This window comes from Chelon labrosus, assembly GCF_963514085.1.
Source record: "Chelon labrosus genome assembly, chromosome: 20".
Classification (NCBI taxonomy): domain Eukaryota; kingdom Metazoa; phylum Chordata; class Actinopteri; order Mugiliformes; family Mugilidae; genus Chelon; species Chelon labrosus.
Genome location: NC_140353.1, coordinates 7,817,885 through 7,839,240, shown reverse-complemented (window position 1 = coordinate 7,839,240; position 21,356 = coordinate 7,817,885). Strand labels below are relative to the sequence as shown.

General features: G+C 46.6%; 2 protein-coding genes across 6 annotated transcripts in view; both read left to right on the top strand.

Annotated features, from left to right (window-relative positions):
- Window positions 1-1,553: 1,553 nt before the first annotated feature.
- On the top strand, window positions 1,554-4,536 carry LOC311505233 (uncharacterized protein). 2 transcript variants are annotated; one of them, XM_084568686.1, is made up of 4 exons: window positions 1,554-1,842; window positions 2,872-3,420; window positions 3,505-3,665; window positions 3,763-4,536. In XM_084568686.1, exons 1-4 carry the CDS (start codon window positions 1,678-1,680, stop codon window positions 4,193-4,195), a joined length of 1,308 nt encoding a protein of 435 aa, XP_084424812.1. In that variant the 5' UTR covers window positions 1,554-1,677; the 3' UTR covers window positions 4,196-4,536. The 2 variants fall into 2 exon arrangements, with proteins under 2 accessions (XP_084424812.1, XP_084424813.1); XM_084568687.1 differs by having other exon boundaries at window positions 1,776-1,890.
- Window positions 4,537-5,147: 611 nt separating this feature from the next.
- The window catches only part of LOC311505671 (guanine nucleotide-binding protein subunit alpha-11-like), a 21,637-nt gene continuing 5,428 nt past the window's right edge, over window positions 5,148-21,356 (top strand). The window contains exons 1-5 of one of the 4 annotated variants that reach the window (XM_084569354.1): window positions 5,148-6,315; window positions 6,857-6,892; window positions 17,062-17,246; window positions 18,490-18,644; window positions 20,996-21,124. In XM_084569354.1, the coding sequence (XP_084425480.1) occupies window positions 6,180-6,315; window positions 6,857-6,892; window positions 17,062-17,246; window positions 18,490-18,644; window positions 20,996-21,124 (641 nt within the window). In that variant the 5' untranslated portion in view covers window positions 5,148-6,179. Of the gene's footprint in view, window positions 6,316-6,856; window positions 6,893-17,061; window positions 17,247-18,489; window positions 18,645-20,004; window positions 20,134-20,995; window positions 21,125-21,356 lie in introns of all 4 variants that reach the window. The other 3 variants (XM_084569355.1, XM_084569356.1, XM_084569357.1) reach the window with 3 other exon arrangements.

Sequence of the window (21,356 nt, the reverse complement as noted above, 5' to 3'; positions counted from 1 at the left end):
ATTTCTTGCATTACACTGAATGACACAGCAATAGCTAAACACTGATATGATCAATGTGTGCAGGACCATTTCCGCTGATGTGACGAAACGATCCTGTAAGTCATTGTAATAATGAGAAATGACTTGGTATCTCAAGATAATGAATTGTTAAGTCAGACTAGTGACTGACACCAGCCGGCACGTGGTGTCTCTGTGATTTCCTCGTTATTTTAAGGCACGTACAAATGTCATTTTGAAACACAAACAGGTTATTTTGAGAAATATTCTCATTATTCTGAGGAAGTTCCTTGTTATTTTCAGATTCAGGTTGAGACTGACATTCATGAATATCATGAATAAAACAAACCTCAATAGGAGTTGCAGTACTGGAGGTATTGAAAAAGACATGAGGTAATGATAGGGATGAATTGGTATATACTGTGCTCTTGTATGTCCAAGAAAAGAAACTCAGCAGCAGTGCTAAGAAACGCTGATGTTAAAGAGTCTGACTGCTGAGGGGACAAAAGACCTTCTTGCACTGTGGGTGCAGCAGTCTCTGGCTGGAGGAGCGTCCTAAAGTCCCAACTGTCTCATACAGGGGTTGTCATAGAGGGGTTGTTCCTGATGTTTGATAGTTTAGCCAACACCTTCCTCTCCTCCACCTGCTCCACTGAGTCTAGAGGACAGCTCAGGATGGAGCTGGCCCTCTTGATCAGTTTGCCCAGTCTCTTTTTGTCCCTCTCCGTGACGCCGCCACTCCAGAAGACCACAGAGTAGAAGGTTGCAGATGCAACCGCAGTGTCGTAAAAAGTCCTGAGTAGTGTCCTACACACCCCAAAAGGACCTGAGTCTCCTCAGGAGGTGGAAGCGACTTTGTCCCTTCCTGTATAGGACATCAGTGTTGTCCGACCAGTCCAGTTTATAGTTCAGGTGAACAATCCTTTGGAAGTCAATCACCATCTCCTTTGTCTTGGTGGCTTTGATGTGAAGGTGACAAGTCCTCGACCACCTTCCTGTATTCCAGGTCGTTCCCGTCCGATACCCGTCCAACGATGGCTGTATTGTCTGAGAACTTTTGGATGTGGCAGCTGTCTGTGTTATGCCGGACGTCCGTAGTGTAGATGGAGAAGAGGAACGGGGAGAGTACTGTCCCTTGTGGGGCACCTGTGAAGCTATGAAGCCTCACATACTGTGGTCTGTTTGCGAGGTAGTCGATGGAGCAGCATGACATGCAAGTACAAGACAATTTTAAGGAACCAAAAAACAAAAAAAAATAGAACAATAGGAAGCATATACAAAAAAAAAACTGTGCCATAAATGAGTGTTTCTCATTATTCTCATTATTCGGAGAACGTTTCTCATTATTTTAAAATACTAAGTCAATGCTTTGGGAATGTCTCTCACTACTTTGATTTATAAAGTCATTAATGTGAGAACACCACTCAGAAAGTTATATTTTTGAGATATTAGTTCAGTCATTATCTGAAGAAGGTTTCTTGGGAATTCAAAATCACTACCCAGTTTCAGCCGCTGGATGGCAGCATCACTCATACACAGGTAGGAAGAAAGCGGAAGTAAACAAGCAGCTGTTACCACGGAAGCTGTTGCGTGGTTTTGAGCGTCTCGCTCTGTGTTTATTTACCCTCGTTGCTTTCACTTAATGTCTTGCGCGCTGACTGCCTGGTTGAGTTCGCGGAAATGCAGGAAGAGGAGCAGCTGCGGTCTCTGATGTTCCTCATGACTTACATGCTGCTGAAGCGCAGGAGAGACGTGAACGACGCAAACGCTCAGAGGCGCAACGAGATCCAGAGACGCATCCGGCACCGACAGTACTTCTTCCAGAGGCAGAGGAGGATGCTTCTGGTGAGTCCTTCCATCTGTGTGTCCCGTTGCAGAGACCGCAAATGAAATGTATGTATTGAAATATTGCTGTGTGTTAAGTTAAATGTCATTCTCCTTGCTTCTCCAAACCTCTCCCGCGAGATGCCACAATCATTATCAAAACTTAATATATATATTCTTTTTGGCCACCATTATTAATGTTAATCTGGTCTATTAAAATATCTTAATTTGTCTTCCAGTATCTGTTTCAGTCTTTGTTCATTTTGGCTTGATTTACAGTCCAAATCCTGTGTAAAATGTGCAATAATATAAAAAGTGTTTTAGAATCTTAAACCAGAACTTGTTTGGCATTTTATTCTGCAAAAAATAAAATAAAAAAAATAAAAAATAAGTAAATAAATCAGCGTAAGTGACCATTATCATTCATTCATCTTCTATACCCGTTTAATCCTGTTAAGGGTCACGGGGGTCTGCTGGAGCCTATCCCAGCTGTGACCATTATCGCTAAAGTAAATTAAAATAACATATTAAGTTAATTAAAATAAAAAGTATATATATGTAAATATATGTTGTACTGTAAGCAGCAAACCACAGCAGGGTTTTCTTTTGTTATAATATTTAAATTTACATACAAAAAAGGCATGATTTAAAAAAATAGAAATAATGCAGGAGAGTAAGTTTTAGAGTAACTATTGCTGTGGCAAAAGAAGCAAACAAAACATGACACATGTGGTCCAAATAATCTCAGAAGACTCAAAACTGAAGTAGAAATCTCTTTTATAAACAGAATACGGATGGATTATACTTAACTGTACACGGAAAACCACACCAACACGGTCAAATCTAATGAATGAGGTCAGAGGATTGAATTCTCTTTGAAATTTGACACAATCCGGTAAACATTTTATAGATCTTTGTGGTCAAATTAAAGAATCAGACCTTCCTTTATTTGAGACACAAAGCCTGGAGTCTCTATCAGCTTGCATACATCCTTTTTTCTTCTTCTTCTTTCATAATAAAATACTGTTATCTTCATCTTATTCTCCTTAGATTATGATAGCTGGAGGGCTGCGCTCCAACGTCCGCATCCGCACCCGCCCCTGGACCACCACTCAGCGGACCGACTGGTGGGAGCGGGTGGTGATGACGGAATTCCAGCCCTCTGACTGGCTGGACAAGTTTCGCATGAGCCGGGAGACCTTCTTCTACCTGTGCGACAAGCTGAGGCCCCGCCTGGCTCGCCAGGACACCAGCTTCCGCCTGGCGCTGCCGGTGGAGAAGCGCGTGGCCGTGGCTCTGTGGCGCCTCGCGTCGAACATCGAGTACCGCACCATCAGCACCCTGTTCGGCGTGGGGAAGTCCACCGTGTGCAGGTGCGTTCGAGACATGTGCCACGCCATCGTGGCGCTCCTCAGCTCCATCTACCTGCGGCCCCCCAACGAGCAGGAGATGGAGGATTCGGCTCAGCTCTTCCTGTCCTACTGGGGCTTCCCTCACTGTGTCGGTGCCATAGCAACGCTCCACACGGCTATCATCTCCCCGTCAAACAACGCGTCCGACTACGCCAACCCTGCCGGCTGGCTCTCGGTGATGTCGCAGGTAGATATCAGACCGATCTGCGCTGCTACAAGAGCGAGCTCGCTGCTTGTCAGGTTTTGATGCGTCTTTGCGTTGCGGTTTCAGGTGGCTGTCAGCGGCCGGGGACACTTCTGGGATGTGTGTGCGAGTTTCCCAGGCGGGACAGATCCAGCCGACATCTTACAGAACTCATCGCTGTGGGCTACAGCTGCAGAGGGTGGACTCTCACCTGCCTCGCCACTGGTCTTCATGGGGAAGTCACTCAGGTAGAGTAAAAGGACTTTCCTGCAAATGTGTGGATTTTCTGGAACTGATTTGCAGTGGAGTCGTTTCAGGTAATAACATAATATTTATAACGTCTAGGTATGTGTTGCTGGGCGAGTCCTGCTACCCGCTCCAGAGCTGGCTGCTGAAGGCCTACCCCGAGGAGAAGGGCAGGAGGTCGGGCCGAGCGGCGCTGACCGACGCGCAGCAGCTGTTCAACCGGCAGCTCGACCGGGCGCTGCGCGTGTCCGAGGAGGCGCTGCTGCGGCTGAGGGCGCGCTGGCAGTGCCTGAGCAAGAGGAACGACTGCGGTCTGGACGTGGTGCCCACCATGATCCTGGCTTGCTGCATCCTGCACAACATGTGCGAGTCCCACGGGGACGCCTTCAAAGCGGAGTGGCAGGGCGAGGTGGCCGAGGCGGAGAGCCCCCAGCCCCGCCACAAGCCGCTGCTCTCGACCAGCATGGACCAGAGTAATTCCGAGGAGGTCAGGCGCCTCTTCTGCGACTACTTTGAGCAACAAAATAACTGATAAACGACTGAAAAATCTTGTAAATCTCTGCAATCATGCTTATATATTTTTGTTACACTACCAACATGACAAACTAAATCTGTCACTTGTTCTGCCCGTCCATGGGAAAGGACAACAATGCTAGCATACGTCCCAACTCACAGTGCAACCTAAACACACCTGACACAGACATTAAAGCTCAGTTGGCTTTAACACGAGTCAAATGTGACAGTGTGAAATTCTAATAATCTCACAGACGCTTTAACACTACCTTTTTTGTCCGTTATCCTTTTATTTATACCTCATGGGGAAACTAGTTCTCTGTATTTGCATTGGGGGGGGGGATTTTTATTTAGGTGTGTGGATGTGTCCTGCAGCTGCCCATAAAGTCATGGTTCTACTGGGACTCGAACCCAGGAGCATCCTTGAAATAAAAGATATTTTTGTACATTTTTCTATCGTGCATCATTGTATAAAGTTTCTTTATGATCTGTTTCTCTCATTTAAATAAGTTTCCAGCTACAAAGAAAAAGGAAAAAAGCTAGATAAACAGGTTTATGAGCAATTAATGAAGAGTGTGCAATTCTCCTCTACGACCACAAGGTGTCACTGTTACATCACACGGATGCTATCCCTGCTGGCATTATCCTGCAGGTTATTGATTGAATGATGAGTACCCACCTATTGAAATTTCTTTTGTTGCAATATATAATGTTGCAGCAGCACATGTTTTTTTTCTCCAACTGTGTAGGGTATTGTGCAGCTTGCATGCAGAGTGCACACAAGAATCCCCCCAAATCTCTTATCAGTCAATGCATTCTGCCTTTTTTTTTTTTTTGCATCTCATCGACCTAACTTGAGTGCTCGGAGTCAGATCCCACCCAGAGACCCGCCTCGTTCATTCAATTGGTCTGCCACAAGCCTTTTTTTCATGCAACCCTCCATCTGTCAGTCAACGCCTCAGTATCCTCCTCCTCCTCCTCCTCCTGGCTTGGCATCATCCTCCTGGTGTGTGCCCACCTTGTTCCAGCGACGAGCGACCCGAGAGCCATCTGTTTGAAGTGAATATATTTTCAGGCTAAAGCCGCCGGTCCGGCCCGCATCTTCCTTCCACTTCGTATTTCGGGGGCCGCTGTCGTAGCTTAAATACTTAACGGTTAAAAAAAAAAAAAAGATAATAATAATAATGAGCCAGGATGTGATGGGGGCGCCGCGCTGTTATCGCTAGCTAGGCGGAGAAATTCCTTCAACCAGCCTGCTGTTTCAATCACTGCGGGTTGACACAGCATTAAGCTAGCGGGCTAGCAGGGCAGCTGTTAACGTCTGAGTTAGCCGACGTTAGCTAGTGTAGCTAGCTGCGGCGGCGTGGATAGTGCAATAACGGTTATATATCGAACGTTAGCTTAACTGTCAAGGACTATTACTTTTAGCACAAACTAGCTAGCAACGGTCGCTGCTGCTACGGGTTTGGATGTCGCGACACTGCAGTTTTGAGCCACTTTTGTCGGATTGAATTGGACCATAAAAAAAAAAAAAAAAAAAGACAGAATTGGACCCTCCAAGTGACGCAAGGGGTTAAAATCCGGTGGCTAATCTGTCGTAGTAATTTTTTAACATTAGCTGTATTAAGAGGGGAAGAGGCAGAGCATCTTCGGGGAGGCCCCACCGCCGTCTCCTGGCTCCCTCCCCCTTTTCAGAATCTCCCGTGATTTGCCGAGAACGCCCGGGTGAAGTCGCAGTTGCTCTCGGCTGGGGGGACAACTTGACAGCGAGGCCCCTGGCTAGTCTCCCCTCCCCCCCTTTTCCCAGTCCCGTCCATCCATCCAACCAACCAACCAGCCAGCCAGCCGACCGTCCGTCCGTCCATCCCGCCCGACACGCCACCTCCTCGCCCGATATCGAAGCGAGAGGAAACGGGGGGTGGGAATTTCGGGATAAACCGAAACCCGTCGGGGGAAGTGTTTTGCCAGGTCCCGTCTGAACCGGGCTGCCACAACCAGAGGGGATGACTCTGGAGTCCATGATGGCTTGCTGCCTGAGCGAAGAGGCGAAGGAGTCGAAACGAATCAATGCAGAAATTGACAAACAACTCCGCCGAGACAAGCGGGACTCCAGGAGAGAGCTGAAATTACTACTTCTCGGTACGTAGCGTTGCTAATTCCCAAACACCCTTTTAATTGTTTCGTGTCGTCAAAATGGAAAGCGTACCAGGGCTGCCTGGGCCTTCCTTGGCAGTGCTAGCAAATATGCTACTAGTTAAGGTTGCTAGCTGGAAGCCTGTTTTATTTTTATTTATTTTTTTAAGTAAAGGCATGATTTTTTTTCTAAATGCGTGTTGAGTTAGATATGAGTTATCCGGCTTGTCAAGATGCATTATCTGCAAAGATCCGGCAAATCAGAGATACTGCCTCTTTTTCCACATGCGACTGTATGCACTGGCATTGGTGTGCAAACAGCAGCTCATTTGACAACGAAGTTAACTAACATGTCAGCGTTTACGACCACATGCTAGTCATTGGGGCCGGTTTGACATTAATAACTAGTAGCCCCGAAGCTAATCTGCAAAAAAAAAAAAAAATAAATAAATAAATAAACTGCCCCTGCGTTTCGTTAGCTGGTGCAGGTTTCAAGGCAACGATGGTTCAGCTTTGGATTGCTTTACAGTGTAGCTTTTTTCCCCAGGTTGCATAACATCAGCACAACTGGAAGAGCGTTCAGGTGGTGGCTCGTCCAGACCCCTTGCTTGCTTGCTTCCTTGCTTGCTTGCATTCATTCATTTCTCTTGGTTAACAGGGTGCAGCCAGTGTCACAAAATCCAAAACCTTCCAGGGGACACGAGCATGCTGAGGGATTTTTGCCCCCTCATCTTGGAGTCTAGCTGAGTAGGTTAGCTATTTTTATAGCTGGTGTGTGGGCAGGTGGGAGCTGCTGTTGAATAAGTTGCTCTGTGCTGCATTGATTCATAGTTCTGTGGACACGGGAAGGAACAGTAGGCCGCGCTTTATCGTACATGTACTTGCAATTCCTTTCAGGAAATCATGTTTTATTTTTTTATTTGTCTCCTTGTTCCTCGCCGTACAGTGCGAAAGCTTCTTTGGGGAGAGGGGGGGAGAAAAAAAATAAATCAGGAGCTGTCCATTTTTAGGACAATTAGAATTATCTAGGTTGCATCCTCGGTTTCAAAACGTTTGCTCCCATTTCTCAGCCACCAAAAGCAGCCCTGGTTATTTGACATGTGTGTCTCCTTTTTTATTTCCCCGCTGAATACCTCCGCGCAGTAAAGTAGGCCACACTAGAGCCATACCATTGATGGGACGTGTTCTGTTCTGTGTCATGCCGTTTAATCCCTCACTTTATGCCAAGGTGAGCAGGTGAAAAAGATTTGTTTTTTGCGCCGCAGTTTAAAAAAAAAAAAAAAAAAAAACGGCCGTATTCCTTACGCCAGATCATCAGGTTTGTTTGAGTGTCATCGACATGTTTGCCCTCGTGTTTTAGTTTCTCTTTTACTCTCTGCGATGTAACCCTGGTGTGTGTGTGTGTGTGTGTGACAGCAGGCGTGCATGAAGAGTGTCGGCGTGAAAGACAGAAAGCGAGCGAGAGCTGCAATCAGTCATGCCGCAAGTGGACCTTCCTGTGCGAGTCAAGGCTGTCAGTGGACGCCCGGATAAGGACGTGTAAGGCAGGATTAGTACAGGTCTTAATAGGCTTGGTTAAACACATCTGCTGCTCAGACTCTGAGATGTCACTGACTCCTATTATCCACTGGCATTATTCTCCGGGCCCTCTGCGATCTGCCTGCCCTCTCCAAATCTCACCGGGGGGGAAGAAGACAATCTGAACATTTAAGCACCATGTTCCAAAATGGCTGCATTTTATATAGCACTTCACAGTTAACCCATTCTTGCACGCTGCGGCGCACTCCGCAAGGTTTCTGCCCCGATCGTCGGGAACTATTTAGGTTTTGGTGTCATGCCCAAGGAGATGTTGACATGAGGGAGACCACCGAGCCCGCGGTTAGCCGTGGGCCCGCTGTGCCGAGCCGCTGCGGCGTTCCAAGTGCGTTTTACTGCAACGGGAGAGAAAAAATGGATATTTAGCTCCATCTCAGTTAAATGTGGTGGGAGTCGTTCTGTCGTTGCTAACCTTGCAGTTCGCTGCGCGCTCTGGAGATGTGTTGTACCTACTCATCTCTTCTCAATCTGGTGAAGTGTGCACAGTTTTAGTGCATAACGTGCTACTGCACACTGCTGTAGCCTTAGTATTGAGCTGTGGTGCCGATTAATCGATTAGTTGATCAAAATTAAACAATTTGGCAAGAATTCTTATAGTTTAAATCCATTATCAAGCAAAAATAAAATACAGTTCTCTTATTCAGCTTACTCTAATGTTTATTGTGGCTTTTAAATTGTCAAAACAACATAAACAAGACACCTGAAAGCACCAAGTTGTGATGGGAATTAGTTAAAAGAGCAGATTTATAATTGCAGTCCAAGGAGATTTAAAAAAGATTTGTTTTGTCTGAGCAGAAGTTCAAAAAGGGGAAGATATTCTGTTCATGTTAAAAGTTGAAGAGAAGAAATTTGTGGCATTTGAGAATCAAACCGGAGATGGTTTAGCTTTTTTATTTTTTTTTTGCTTGAAAAATCTCAAATTGATTAATCTGCTTATTGTTCCTGGTCTAAACTAATTCAACACTTGCCACAGCTAGTCGTTGCCTTCCCCCTAATCTCTTACTCATTCAAGGCCGGGCCTTGTAAAGTGTCCCTCTCCCCTTCCGGGCACGGTTCAGTATATGGCCAAGGTGCATGCCAAAATAGCCATGCCTTGACAAAACCATTATGAGGTTTGGTTACGTTTTAGAACAGGCCCGGGCGCAGAGTTTCCACTCTTAAGAATACAGGGAAGGTGAATGTTTAGGTTTAGCTTTTGCGGATAAATGTTTTAACAATGTTAAGCTTAGCCACTTCAGAAAATAACAGCTCTGCCAGGGCTGCAGCCGTGCCCCCAAAAGTCTGAGCTGCCTGTCACTTGAGTGCCATATCGGGCCATACTGACGGCTTCCTGCTCCACACGCCAGTAGTTTGCCTCTACTTGGTCAAAACACAGCGGGCCACGGCCTTTTCTGCATCGGGTAAATGAACTGCTGGAGCGGGCGAACGGTCGGTGAAAAGGGACGGTGTCGCAGACGCTGAGGGCCGATGCCGACTTTTAAGTTCCCCCCGTCAAGCTGTCAGAAGACGTGGGATTCATGAGAAAACATCACAACAATGACCTAAGGAAGGCTTTTCTGGTTATCAGCGAACGCGTCATGCGCAGTATATTAACGGCCCGTTATGCCAGACGTTGGTTTGATGTACAGCCGTTCGCCATGCCCTCACTGATTTACCTGTTCTTGCTGATCCTCCCGGTACGTCTTATAACCAGGTCAAGACATCATTTAGAGGAACCGACTGATTGAACCGGGAAAAGGATCAAGGGTCAGGCTCAGATGTTTATTGCTGACCTTACTTCTCCTGCCAAGCCGCCTTATTTTGATCATATATGGCAATAAGGATGTACTAGCTCTACTCCTCCGTGGATTGTGTGTGTGTCTCTGCGAGAGTGCTTTATAATGCCAGTTATTCCTGTAAAGCCTCCTTATCATAGTCAGATCTAAGGCTTTTAAATATGGTAATCATTGCTAGGCATGTTTAAAAATAAATCTAACAACCGTGTGTGGAGTAGTGCGTGTCTTTCTTATTAAAGATTTAAAATGTGTTTGATGAAGATCCTTTAAATTTGGTTATTAGGGAATCGTTGAGGAACTGAGGGAGTTGTTTTGTGATTAAAATATACGTGTTATTTCTTCTGCAACCGCTTGTCCCGTGGGAGGGGGGGCTGGAGCCTATCCCGGCTGTCATCGGGCGAGAGGCGGGGTACGCCCTGGACAGGTCGCCTGGTCTATCGCGGGGCTAACGCAGAGAGACAAGACAACTGTTCACACTCACACCTACGCCCAATTCAGAATCGCCAATTAACCTAAGGAGTGCCCGGAGAGAACCCGAACCCACGCAGGCACCGGGGGGGGGATTGTTCTTTTGACATGCCGGTGAAATTAATCTGTCGTCGCCGGTAGAAGCGGTTAAATTTATCCAGCTGCTGAATTGCACATCCAGAGTACAGATGAAAAGGCGCAAAGGTTAAAGAGAGGAGGAAGGCCGTGCACCAGAGTTCCCCGGCCAGATTTTAGTCGCCAGCTTTGGCACGAAGCTTTTTGAAAGGGGCAAAAATGAAATTCTTTCTGGCGAAAGTGCTCAGTTTTACTTCATTCTTCGCAGGACTGCTTGTCTGAGGCAGTTTTTAGTCATTTAATTAAGTATTTGAAAGTTCACAGATGAAAGGACGTGGGTTTTGGCCACCAGCTTTGGTACAAGGTTAGGTTTTCTTCTTTTGTGCGTCAAAGATAAATTGACCTGTTTTCCTTTGATTTTTTTTTTTTTTCTTTCTTTAAATGGCCCCTTTTTATATCCTGCCAGTTTGTCTAACACTTGAGTCTGTTTAGAAATGTTATGCGGACGTGCCCTTGAAGCTGGATTGCGCCGGGTTTGTTTAATTTTGTGTCTTTTCTCTCTCTCTCAGTGAAACGACAAGAGCCTCGTTAAAATGCCCACTCGAAATGTCTTGATTTCATTCCGTGCCGCTTGAAGTCAAAGGCCGTTTGCTCTCCGTCTCAGAACATAGGTGTTTGCTTATTTGCAGCGAAGGCCTCCTCTCTACCAGCCTCACCCTCAGCCTCTCTCTCTCTCTCTCTCTGTGTGTGTGAGTGACATGGTGTCTTTTACACATTTTGCTCATTTTCCTCGCAAGCGCGCAGATGAACGCGCGCACGTGTTCTTAAAAGGGGTCACCGCGGGTCCTCTGGAGACGCGAGGGTGAATGAGGCTGGATGGTGACTACTGTCCCACATACTGCCGCTACACTCCCCCCCCCCCCCCCCCCCCCCCCCCCCGGTCCCCAGACGGGACGGGGACTTAGCCTGCCTCTCTGTTCGCTGCTGCCAGTATCTTCTCCGTGGTGACGGGGCGGCATGTTCGTTCCTGTTTACTCCCACCAGCTGCCGTGTACAGTAAAGCCCTCGCTTCTCTCTTATCGTGCAACTTGCTGCTCCCGTCACTTGGTTTTTCTGTCAGATACGGAAAGCTTACACAAGGTAATTTTTAAAAAAAAATGCCTTCTCAAGTGGACGCATTACATCAGTGTGGCAGCAGTTATCCACGGTGTACTTTTTCTGCCCTTGTGTGGACACGGGGACGTTATCTCTCAGAATCTGCACGATAAGATTCCCTAAAATAAGTGCTGCAGCTTAAGAAATAATGTCAACACCGAGGATTGGGCCGTTTCTGGTTTGAGCAGCCGAGCGCAGTGTGTGTGTGTGTGTGTGTGTGTGTGTGCGCGCGCGCTGCGGACTAAAATACCGCTGCTAGCTGAGAATCTTTTTGTAAGCTCACCCACTCCCACTCAGCCGGAGCGACACTCGTTCTCGCCGGTGAACGGACAAGGCCGTCCTGAGGTGGTCGAGTGAGGATGCGCGAGTCTGCAAGTGGTGTGTGTGTGTGTGTGTGTGTGTGTGTGTGTCACGCGCGCCGCCTGCTATAGCGTGTATGTTCGATTTACAGCCCTGACACCCACGCACAAGGAGCGCTCGGCAGAGGAGGCATCGGCACAAAGCAGCAGCGTTGCGCGATTGCAAGGAACACAGTGGATGCTGGCGCCGAGCAGCAGCAGCAGCAGCAGCGGAGAGAAAAATAGCTGTGTCTTTATGCCGTGTACAGTAAGCACAACCTGGGCGACGTTAAAAAAGGAAGAAATGGGCCATTGCTGTGGAGGTAACATCCGTGCCTTGAGGTTGACCACAGGATGTGCGTCCACAGTTGGTTAGGCAGGTGGTGTGCGGCTTGAGTAGCTTCAGGCTGCCTTGGCGCCGTCTCTTTCCTTTGTGCGCCTGAAAGAGGCCCAGGATGAATTCAGCAAGCGGCCGAGACCCACACTTCGTTTTTGACGGCGTTGTCTGATTCACTCATCTTTCCAAAAAAATGCAAATACCTGCATGATGCCGTTTTTGAGGTTTTGACAACTTTGACCTCCGCCGTGTTTATGCAAATGCTGTCTCCCCCGCTGAGATTGAGTCGTCATGCGCTCTCTGAAAACACCGGTTCATAAACCCAGAAAAGTAAACACTGCGTGTATCGGCGCACCATTATATTTGAGTGCATTTGCATGCAGGTTTGCCGTGATGCCGATTATCTCTTTTTTTTTTTTTTGCCTTCATGGAAAGCAGTGAGAGGGAAGCCAGTTTCAGCAGAGAGACGGCCCGAGCTTGCGCACGAGGCCTGCTTTCATAGCTTAATCGAAGAATTACAGGATATGAGCAGGCCGTGTAAACACAGCCCACGCACGCACGCACGCACGCACGCACACACGGGGACATAACCACGTAGACTGATAGCGGCAACCTGGGATCGACCAAAACTGCTGCACCTAGGCAGGCGTGTGTCAAGTCCGTCAGGTGTTGTGTCACAAGCTGACATCAGTCGCGTTATGTAAAGGCTTATGAAAGCCCGGCCAGGCGGCGGAGGGTACAGGTGAAGTGTCGGCCCCTGCCCCTGCCCCTGCCCCTGCGCGTGATGGATAGCTGCGGCCTTTTGTGCGCTGTTTTCATTTCGCCGGCTCTTCTTAATTTGGGAATGCGGCGCAAGTTTTGATTTTGTGCTCGTTGTCTTCAGGTTACCCTTGACTGAAACGCCAAGCGCCGTTCCAAGAAACACACCGGCTCCACAAAAGACTAGCGCTGGTGTGTGGGCTGCGTAGTGTACCTTGCACTGTTGCATTGGGACGCAATCTCAGCCCTGGCGCTTTCTCTTTCTCTCTCTCTCACACGCACACGTAGCTACTTAGAACAGAAAGCGTTATCAAACCCAAGTAGTGTGTGTGTGTGTGCGCGCGCTATTAAAAGGTGACCTCGTTTTTCTAGGTCGTCACCAAAAAAGAATGGATGGATTCTAGTTATGAATATCCAAAATTCTTGACAGAGAGGGATGAGAATGGAGAGGCATATTTCTAGCCTAAGGGAAGTTAGGAGGGGTTGTGAGGAAAGAAAGAAGGGGAGGAGGGGGAGGAGGGGAAGGAGCGCGGGGGGGGGAGAGTTGGTGAGGTTGTGGCTGACGCTGGTACGATCTGGGGGGGGAAGGAGGGAAGACAGAGGCCCGTAGTGTGCTTTCTGGCGAGAGAGGGACACGATAGTTAAGAGAACACAGCGGAGGGAGATCTTGTGACGGGGTCACGAGAAATAAATCAGACGTTTAAGCTGAAGAGTGATCTCCCTGCGTCTTCGCCGGAGCGGGCCGCGGTCGCTAGCACGGCAAGCCCGACACAAAGAACACACGCTCTCTGTTTGACTCCTTTTGTTTGCTAGTTTTTTTGTTTTTTTTTATTATTATTATTATAGAGGGCCGACCTTGTCTGGAGCTTCAAATCACGGATTCATTCAGGATAAATGAAGGGAAAAAAAATGAATTAATTGATAAAATTTGATATTTTAAGGGCCGTCACTTCCTCTTACGAACAATGGAGGCTTGAAACCCAAAAATTATTATTTGTGATTAAGGCAGTCCTTTTTCACAGCCCTTAAAGGTTCGACCTCCCCCACTACTGACCGAAGACCAGCTCACACACACACACACACACCCCCCTCCTCCTTTTTAAATTCTCAACGGAGCCGAGGCCCTTCTTCTCTGTGGTACACCGAAAGATGAAGAGCACAGAGCAAGCCTGAGGGGCTCGCAGTTATATTTACTGTCTGCTACGAAAGAGAGGAGAGAGAGGGGGAGAGAGAGAGAGAGAAGGGGCGGATGGGAGGGGTTTAAAAAAAGAAGGAGAGATAGAAAAAAAAAAAAAAAACAGGAACGAAAAAGGGAGAGGGAGAGACAGAGGAGGGGTTGCTATGGTAACGGAAATATGGCTGCTCTTCAAAAACCTTGAATGTAGGTGGTGGTGAGATGAGTGTATGTGTGTGTGTGTGTGTTTTTTTTCTCTCCCACCTCGTCTTTCCCTTTCAGTTTTGCAGATATTATGGATGCGCTGGATCCTTTTTGATATCGCCGAGGACTGAAATGCCATCAGCGTATTTATTTATTTATTTATTTTGTTTTACACGGCCTGAGGGTGGTGTTTCTAGGCAGTATGTGGAGCATACATGGCTCGTCTAGTGTGAAATATGGGCTAGGCCTCCAGCCTTAAAAACCGTCGTTTCCACCAACGAACGCAGACGTTGTGACTTTTCACACCGAAATCAGGGATTTTCTTTTCAAAGTTTCGAAGCACATGCCTGTAATCTGGTCTCCTCCCCGGGCTCCCTCAGCCATATGTGTGTAAATCTCGAAACCCGACACCGCTTGAAGTATTGCGGTGATCTTACGTCCAGATATGGACTCAGGAGGGCAGAGGAGGAGGAATCGCTGGAGGAATGCAGCCCTTGCTGTCACCTTTTGACAGAGGCGGTTCAGTGTTAAGATTCTGAATATAGGGCGAGTTGTCTTAATCGTTTAACTGGCTCATGTCCCCCCCCCCCTCCACCTCCCCACCTCCCCTCCCCTCGCTTCCACCGACTCATCCCTCTTCTTCTTTCCTAGAAATATTTTTGCTCCATTTCCAAACTGTGGGGCAACTTCCTGACGGCGGACAAAGACGCTTTGACATATTTAGAGCCGTAACCAGTTTAGTTAATCAGCTTGGAATTTTTTAGCGGAAGGATTTCATAACTGACTCCTCTGATGAGCCCGTTATATTAACGAGTATTGATCTTTACCAGAAAATTTCTTGGATTTCTTAAACTAAAAGCGTTGATACTTTTACTTGGCCAACGTTTCCCATTCATGGAGCTTCCGTCTTGGGTTACAGATTTGGCTTGTACTCATGAGCTTGGCACAAAACGAAGGAGCATGATTTCTGAACTGAGATGTCTTGTAATTGGACGGTACTGGGAGCAGCACCTAATTGGACCGGCTAAAATGAGTAAAACCCGTTCTGTGACAGTGTTTGTAGTTTTAAGACAAAGTCAACTTTGTTGCCAGGCAAAAACTAACGTTAGCTAAATCATAACTTGGGTAGAGGAAGTTGGGATTGTGGTTGCCAAGCAGTGATCTCAGTGGGAGTCGCCACGACGGATAAATATTTCAATGTGTGTTCATTTGATAAGGATTTGATTTTATCCCACATCACTTAAAGTCATAGATCCAATGCCGCTAATGATGCGCATGCGACACCTTCTTCTGTGCAGATATGCCTAAAGCTTGAATTATGCGCCGATGAAAGTATTTATGCCTGCGCACCGGTGTGTCTGCATTGTTCTGTAATTACACCACCGCTAAGCAGCAACTTGTTTGAGTTTCACTTTGTGCTTCTCGAGTAGAACTGAGCAACTCTGGAGGTGACGCTAAGACTTGTGGATCAAGAGTCACTTTCTCTTAATAAATCAGAGGTCTTCAACAGGGGGTCCGCGACCCCTAGGTGGTCCGCAGAGGTACTGCAGAGGGGCCATGAAAGTTTTGGTGGATTAGACTTTTTTTTTTTTTATATTCCCCCGTGCAATTTTTTCCACAAATTTAAATGTCTACATCAGTTTGGGGGTCCTTGACCTGGAAAATGTTCCAAGACTCCTGACTTAAATGATTGCAGCACAGAACACAGAGAGAACATCTGAGTAGATGGTTTGTAAGAGGCTCAACAGGGGAGAACTTTTCCGACCAGTCGCGGCCGTTACGGTCCGTGTCGCAGCAACCTGTCGTTACATTTCTGGGGAGGGGCACATCTGGTTACAGAGTAGGGTCCAGAGCTACATAACTATGGCTTAGAAGTGACATGAAACTATAAATTAAGCTTCAGTTCAAGTTTTGTTTCTGGTTATTAGACAAGAAAAACCATGACAACAAGTAACCGCAGTTAAGAGTAATCTGTATCTGACACAGTGAAGTCCGATAGCACTGATGGTTGCTAGGTGCTGGCTCTAAAAAAAAAAAAAAACTCTGGCTCAGATAGACTGCCATTCAGAAACAGTCAACTTATATCATAAGATAGTTAAATTGTCGGTAATTCTTTTTTACCACAAGTCATTATGATGGCATAAGCTTTTCAGATCAGTGCACGGCGATCCTTTTAAAAATAATTCCATAGATACACATATGTATTAGGGCTCAAAGAGGCATGTGCTTACAGGAGCATATAATCAGAATAATACCCAATCAGAAAGAAAACGCCACATCAATCAGAACAACGTAAAGCCTGCCGGTGACAGTCTGGAGTGATTGAAAAGGTGTTCAGGTTCTCGGTCTGATCCAGCCCATGCTGCTGCTGCTGCTGCTTCTTCTCCTTCTATGGTCACTACTGACTCCAAAAAGAAACAAAAAAAAAAACAACAGTATGGCCGCGGCCAGATGCCAATCCTTTTTATACATTCTACGAAGAAGTTGTAGAAAATTGGACCACCTGACTGGGTTTCACATCTTTTCATTTCCAAATATTGACATTTTACTGTCTGTATTAAAAGGTACAGTCTCAGGTAATAGAATCCATCTAATCTATTGATAAATTACTCCAATGGCTAGGCACTTAATACTGTACATTATTGATTTTCTTGACCTGTATGTCCTATCTCACCTTCTCTTACATTTCCCTGTATAATCACTGTCTTTGTCTTGTCATATTTGCGTTTTCTACTGCACTAAACTAACAGTACTTTATTTGGTACAAAGGATGAATCAGACTGAATAGGTTTTGATGCACGTATGCAATCTTAGCGGCCTAATCTCTTAACTTCTTGCTGTCGCCTCACGTTGCTGCTGTGTTCTGTTCAGGTACGGGAGAAAGCGGCAAGAGCACCTTCATCAAGCAGATGAGGATCATCCATGGGGCTGGCTACTCAGACGAAGATAAGAGGGGCTTCATTCGGCTCGTCTACCAGAACATCTTCACGTCCATGCAGTCCATGATCCGGGCCACCGAGACCCTCAAGATCCCCTACAAATACGAGCAGAACCGGGTAAGGGCCGGCCCACGGAAATCAGAGCAGTTTTATGCTGTTTGCCGTTGTGTGTGTTTTCAGTAGGAAATCCATGAGCACAAATATTTTGTTAAAAGGTGTCACATAATTAATGTGGTGTCATGAGAAATGTTTTTCTATGAAGGGAGCAGTCGTTTCCAAAAAATCCATCTGTGTGCTTTTTAGTTTGTTCGTATCAGTTTTAAAAGCCATCTTTATCTTGCTGTTTACATAAAATATTGTTTATTAGTGTGCAAGGCAGCCATCTTCATATATACAATGATCGGCCATAACAGCCATAACATTGTGACCTACGCAACAATATTGTGTAGGTCACCCAAAACAGCCCCGCCTGGTCGAGGCATGGACTCTTCCAGACGTCTGAGGGTGTGCTGTGGTATCTGCCACCGAGACGTTAGCAGCGAATCCTTCGGCTCCGGCAAGTGGCGAGGACGCGCCTCCGTGCGTCGGGACTTGTTTGTCCAGCACATCCCACAGTTCTTGGGATCTGTGGGATGTGTGGGAACTCGATCTCGTCGTTTTTGTTCCTCCGATCCGTTCCTGGACCGTTTTTGCTTTGTGGCAAAGAGGCCGCTTCCATCGGTAAATACTGTTTCCGTGGTTTGGAGCAATGCAAATCAGGTAGATGGTACGTGTCGGAGTAGTATCCATGTTATCGACAGGGCCCAAGGTTTCACAGCAGAACATTGCCCAAAGCTTCACGCTGTCTCGGGTAGCCGTCACAATTTGGCCCTGGTCAAATCCTAAATCCTTCCCTACTTCTAACACATCAACTTATAGGGTTAAATGTTCACTTACTGCCTTATGTATCCTAACCACTCACAGGTGCCGTAACAACAATCAATGTTAATCTCTTCACCTGTCAGTGGACGTAATGTTACGGCTGATTGGCGTAAACGTATTGGTCTTGTATCCCCATTTATCAACCTACCGTTTGTTCTGCGTGTTCTACATCTTACCTTGTAAAACCCTTTGGCACGGCACAGCAGAAGTGATGCATTTAGTTTAGTGTCTAGCAGAAAGAAGACTCTTTGGATTAGGTGGGTGGCTACGACGGGCCGCTTGGTCCAAACGTGCAGCGGCGAAAGCTATTTACAGGCTTCTCAAAATCTTCAGCTGAAATCAAGGATCATGATGTGACCGTTGACCTCCATCTTAAACCTTCTCTGGCACCTGTGTCACTACTCCACTCTTCCCTTTGTGTGTGTGTGTGTGTTTCCAGTCTAATGCCATGCTCGTGAAGGAGGTGGACATAGAGAAGATCTCTGGCTTTGACCAGCCCTACATCGCAGCTATTAAATGCCTGTGGTCTGACCCGGGGATCCAGGAAGCCTACGACCGCCGCAGAGAGTACCAGCTCTCCGACTCCACTAAATAGTAAGTGTGTCGGCCTCCGTCTCTGTGCGTTTGTGTCACCCCGTGTAGACACAGGGTATGATGTTTGTCTAGGACTTAAGAATGGTATTTATGACCTTCTATGACACGATCTGTGTGTGCGCTCACTTTTGTGACTATGTGTACTGGTTTGGGAACTTTAGACCTTTTTGTAAATTTAAGATTTATTCCTTTGAATCGTAGTTTATCCTGATTATTCATAAAAACAGTATTTTAATTAAACTGCCTCAGTTCCCAAACCTGTGTCTTGTTTCATTGGATTAAATGGAAATGTGTCTGTGTTTATAGCGGCCACATGTGCATGCAGGATTGTAATGCTGTGGGTGCGCCTGTGCTTTAATCGATGCAAAATTAACTTGTGCATGCGCGCAGGGGGAAATTTAAAGGGTCAGTTCATCAAAATCAAAATCACGTCCCCTCCCCCCCTCCCCCGCCCCTTGCTTTGATTGTTTTTATCTTTTTAGCAGGATAGCTGCCAAGGTAAGTTGAATGAGCTGGCCCTTTGATTTCCTGTTTACCAGAGTTATCTCCAGTAATCAAGGCGACGTTTTTCAGAGTAATTAAGGTGTGTTCGGCTTTTGTGGCGTGCGTGCGTGCTTCCTCTTGTTTGTTGATCACGTGTGTGTGTGTGGGTTTTGAAATGTGGGCGGGGCGGCACATTAGCCTTGAGTCCACACATAGCGTTGGCCGACAGATTTCGGAATCGGGACGGTCACGTGTGTGATAAGTCTACAACCCACAGGTACAAGGGTGCAGGTTTTATTAGACTTTTAAGTTGATGTTTTGTTCCTCTCCAAGCTGGAGCAATTTATTAGTGGTGGAATGTGTCATCTGGGTCGTTAAGTGGCCTGATCAGAGTTCATGTTGTTCCAGCCTGCTAATGCAGAGCAGAGCGGTAGCTTTGAAACCAGGATCCTTGGTTCATTCTAATAACATTTCAGCTTTGATTTTCATATGTAATTTCCATTCTACACACAGAGATTACCTAAAAGCAACTGTATGCTGTTGAGATTTAGCTTAATGTTTAATGCCTAAACTCCCAACCATATATTAAACATGGGAACATGTGCACCAATTATATATGCACATTGTTTTTAGCCAAACATGCCTGCGCCACAGTTATATTTTAATCATGTGTGACCCCAGACTCTATAGCTTTAGGCAGTTGACTCACTTTATAGTGCCCCCTGGTTGTGCTGCCGCTGTACTGCAGTTTAATTTTGCTAAATCTGCATGCAGGTGTGTAAGCTGTGTGTGTCTCTTTCTGCATGTGTGTTACATAATGAAATCATGACTGTGTCTTCATTTGAGTGTCATCCCCGCTGTTCATGTATATCTCCAGTTACCTTAGCGATATAGACCGTGTGACTGCGGAGGGATATGTTCCCACCCAGCAGGATGTGCTGAGGGTCCGTGTCCCCACCACGGGTATAATAGAGTACCCGTTTGACCTGGAGAACATCATCTTCAGGTACCCCCCCGAGGCACCGGGACTGCAGCATCACCGTGGCTAGAGGACATAAACCACTGATGACTGTCGGCCTAGAAACACCGGCTCACCGGAGGGAGGGGGGTGGGATTTATTGTAGTCATTTAAAATAAAAAAGCCTAAGGAGGGAAACGTTACTTGTTGGTGTCGTTATGACGCAAAGTTACAAATGTCTCCAAATTGGGAGCAGGTCTAGTTCTAGTGGGTGCAAATAAATTGATGCGGTGTTAATCTGACTGGAAATCAGTGGTTTGTGTTTAGATTTGTGCTGAGGCTCTGACCCCAGGGTGACACCTAAGGTCAGACATGCTGCACTGAAGCGTACTGGGAGCAGTCACAAAGCACCAGACAGAGGAGGACTGGGCTGCGGCATCAAAGATTTAAAGTTTAGAATCTGAAAAGTGTGAGTCTCGATGTCAGCCTTGCCCAGTCCTCGCCCGTCTGACACGAGTGCTGCCGTTTCAGCTGCTGAAGCCACTGCTACCGTCACTGACGCCACCTCGCTGTCTGCGCCGTAATCCGCCAATTACTCGACTTCTTCATCGCTAATTGTTTGAAATGACTAAAGCTACAGTAACACGTTAATGGCTAATCTCAAAAGTTTGATTCAGAAGAGAGCGCTGGTGGAGCAGTGGCGCTAAACTAACACCCTTTTGTTTATGTGATGTGGCCTCTTCTGTGAATCTTCCCCAACAGGACTGATCCACACTTTCCCGGAATGGCAGGGGGGTTGCGGTAATTGCTTGTCACGCTTTATATAACTGTTTTCCTGTCTTTTTTTTTTTTTTTCCCTCCCTCCCCGTCTCTTTATCTCTTCCCATTTCCTGACTGGTCTGCCTTGTAGTTATCTTTCGGATCTGGAACGTATTGCAGATTCCAACTATCTTCCCACTCAGCAGGATGTACTCAGGGTGCGCATCCCCACTACAGGAATCATAGAGTACCCCTTCGACTTGCAAAGCATCATTTTCAGGTAGAAAGATGCGTCCCTCCATGTGTTGTCATCATTAACTCATTCAGTGTATGTTTTCCCCTCCCCGTTAATGAACAAAAAACATGTAAGCCACGACTTTTGACTCATGCATTTGACTTGTTTGTCTCCATCCGATCCCCACACTTCTTACCTCTTCCCCGCAATCGTAAAAATTCAAAGTCATTACCATTTTAAAGTCTCTTCGTGGCCGCACGGTTACCTGCTGCCGCCA

Coding starts and splice junctions, on each gene's coding strand:
- LOC311505233 (XM_084568686.1), top strand. CDS start 1,678: ATGCAGGAAGAGGAGCAGCTGCGGTCTCTGATGTTCCTCATGACTTAC. Junction 3,421..3,504: donor GGCTCTCGGTGATGTCGCAG/GTAGATATCAGA, acceptor TTGCGGTTTCAG/GTGGCTGTCAGCGGCCGGGG. Junction 3,666..3,762: donor TTCATGGGGAAGTCACTCAG/GTAGAGTAAAAG, acceptor TATAACGTCTAG/GTATGTGTTGCTGGGCGAGT.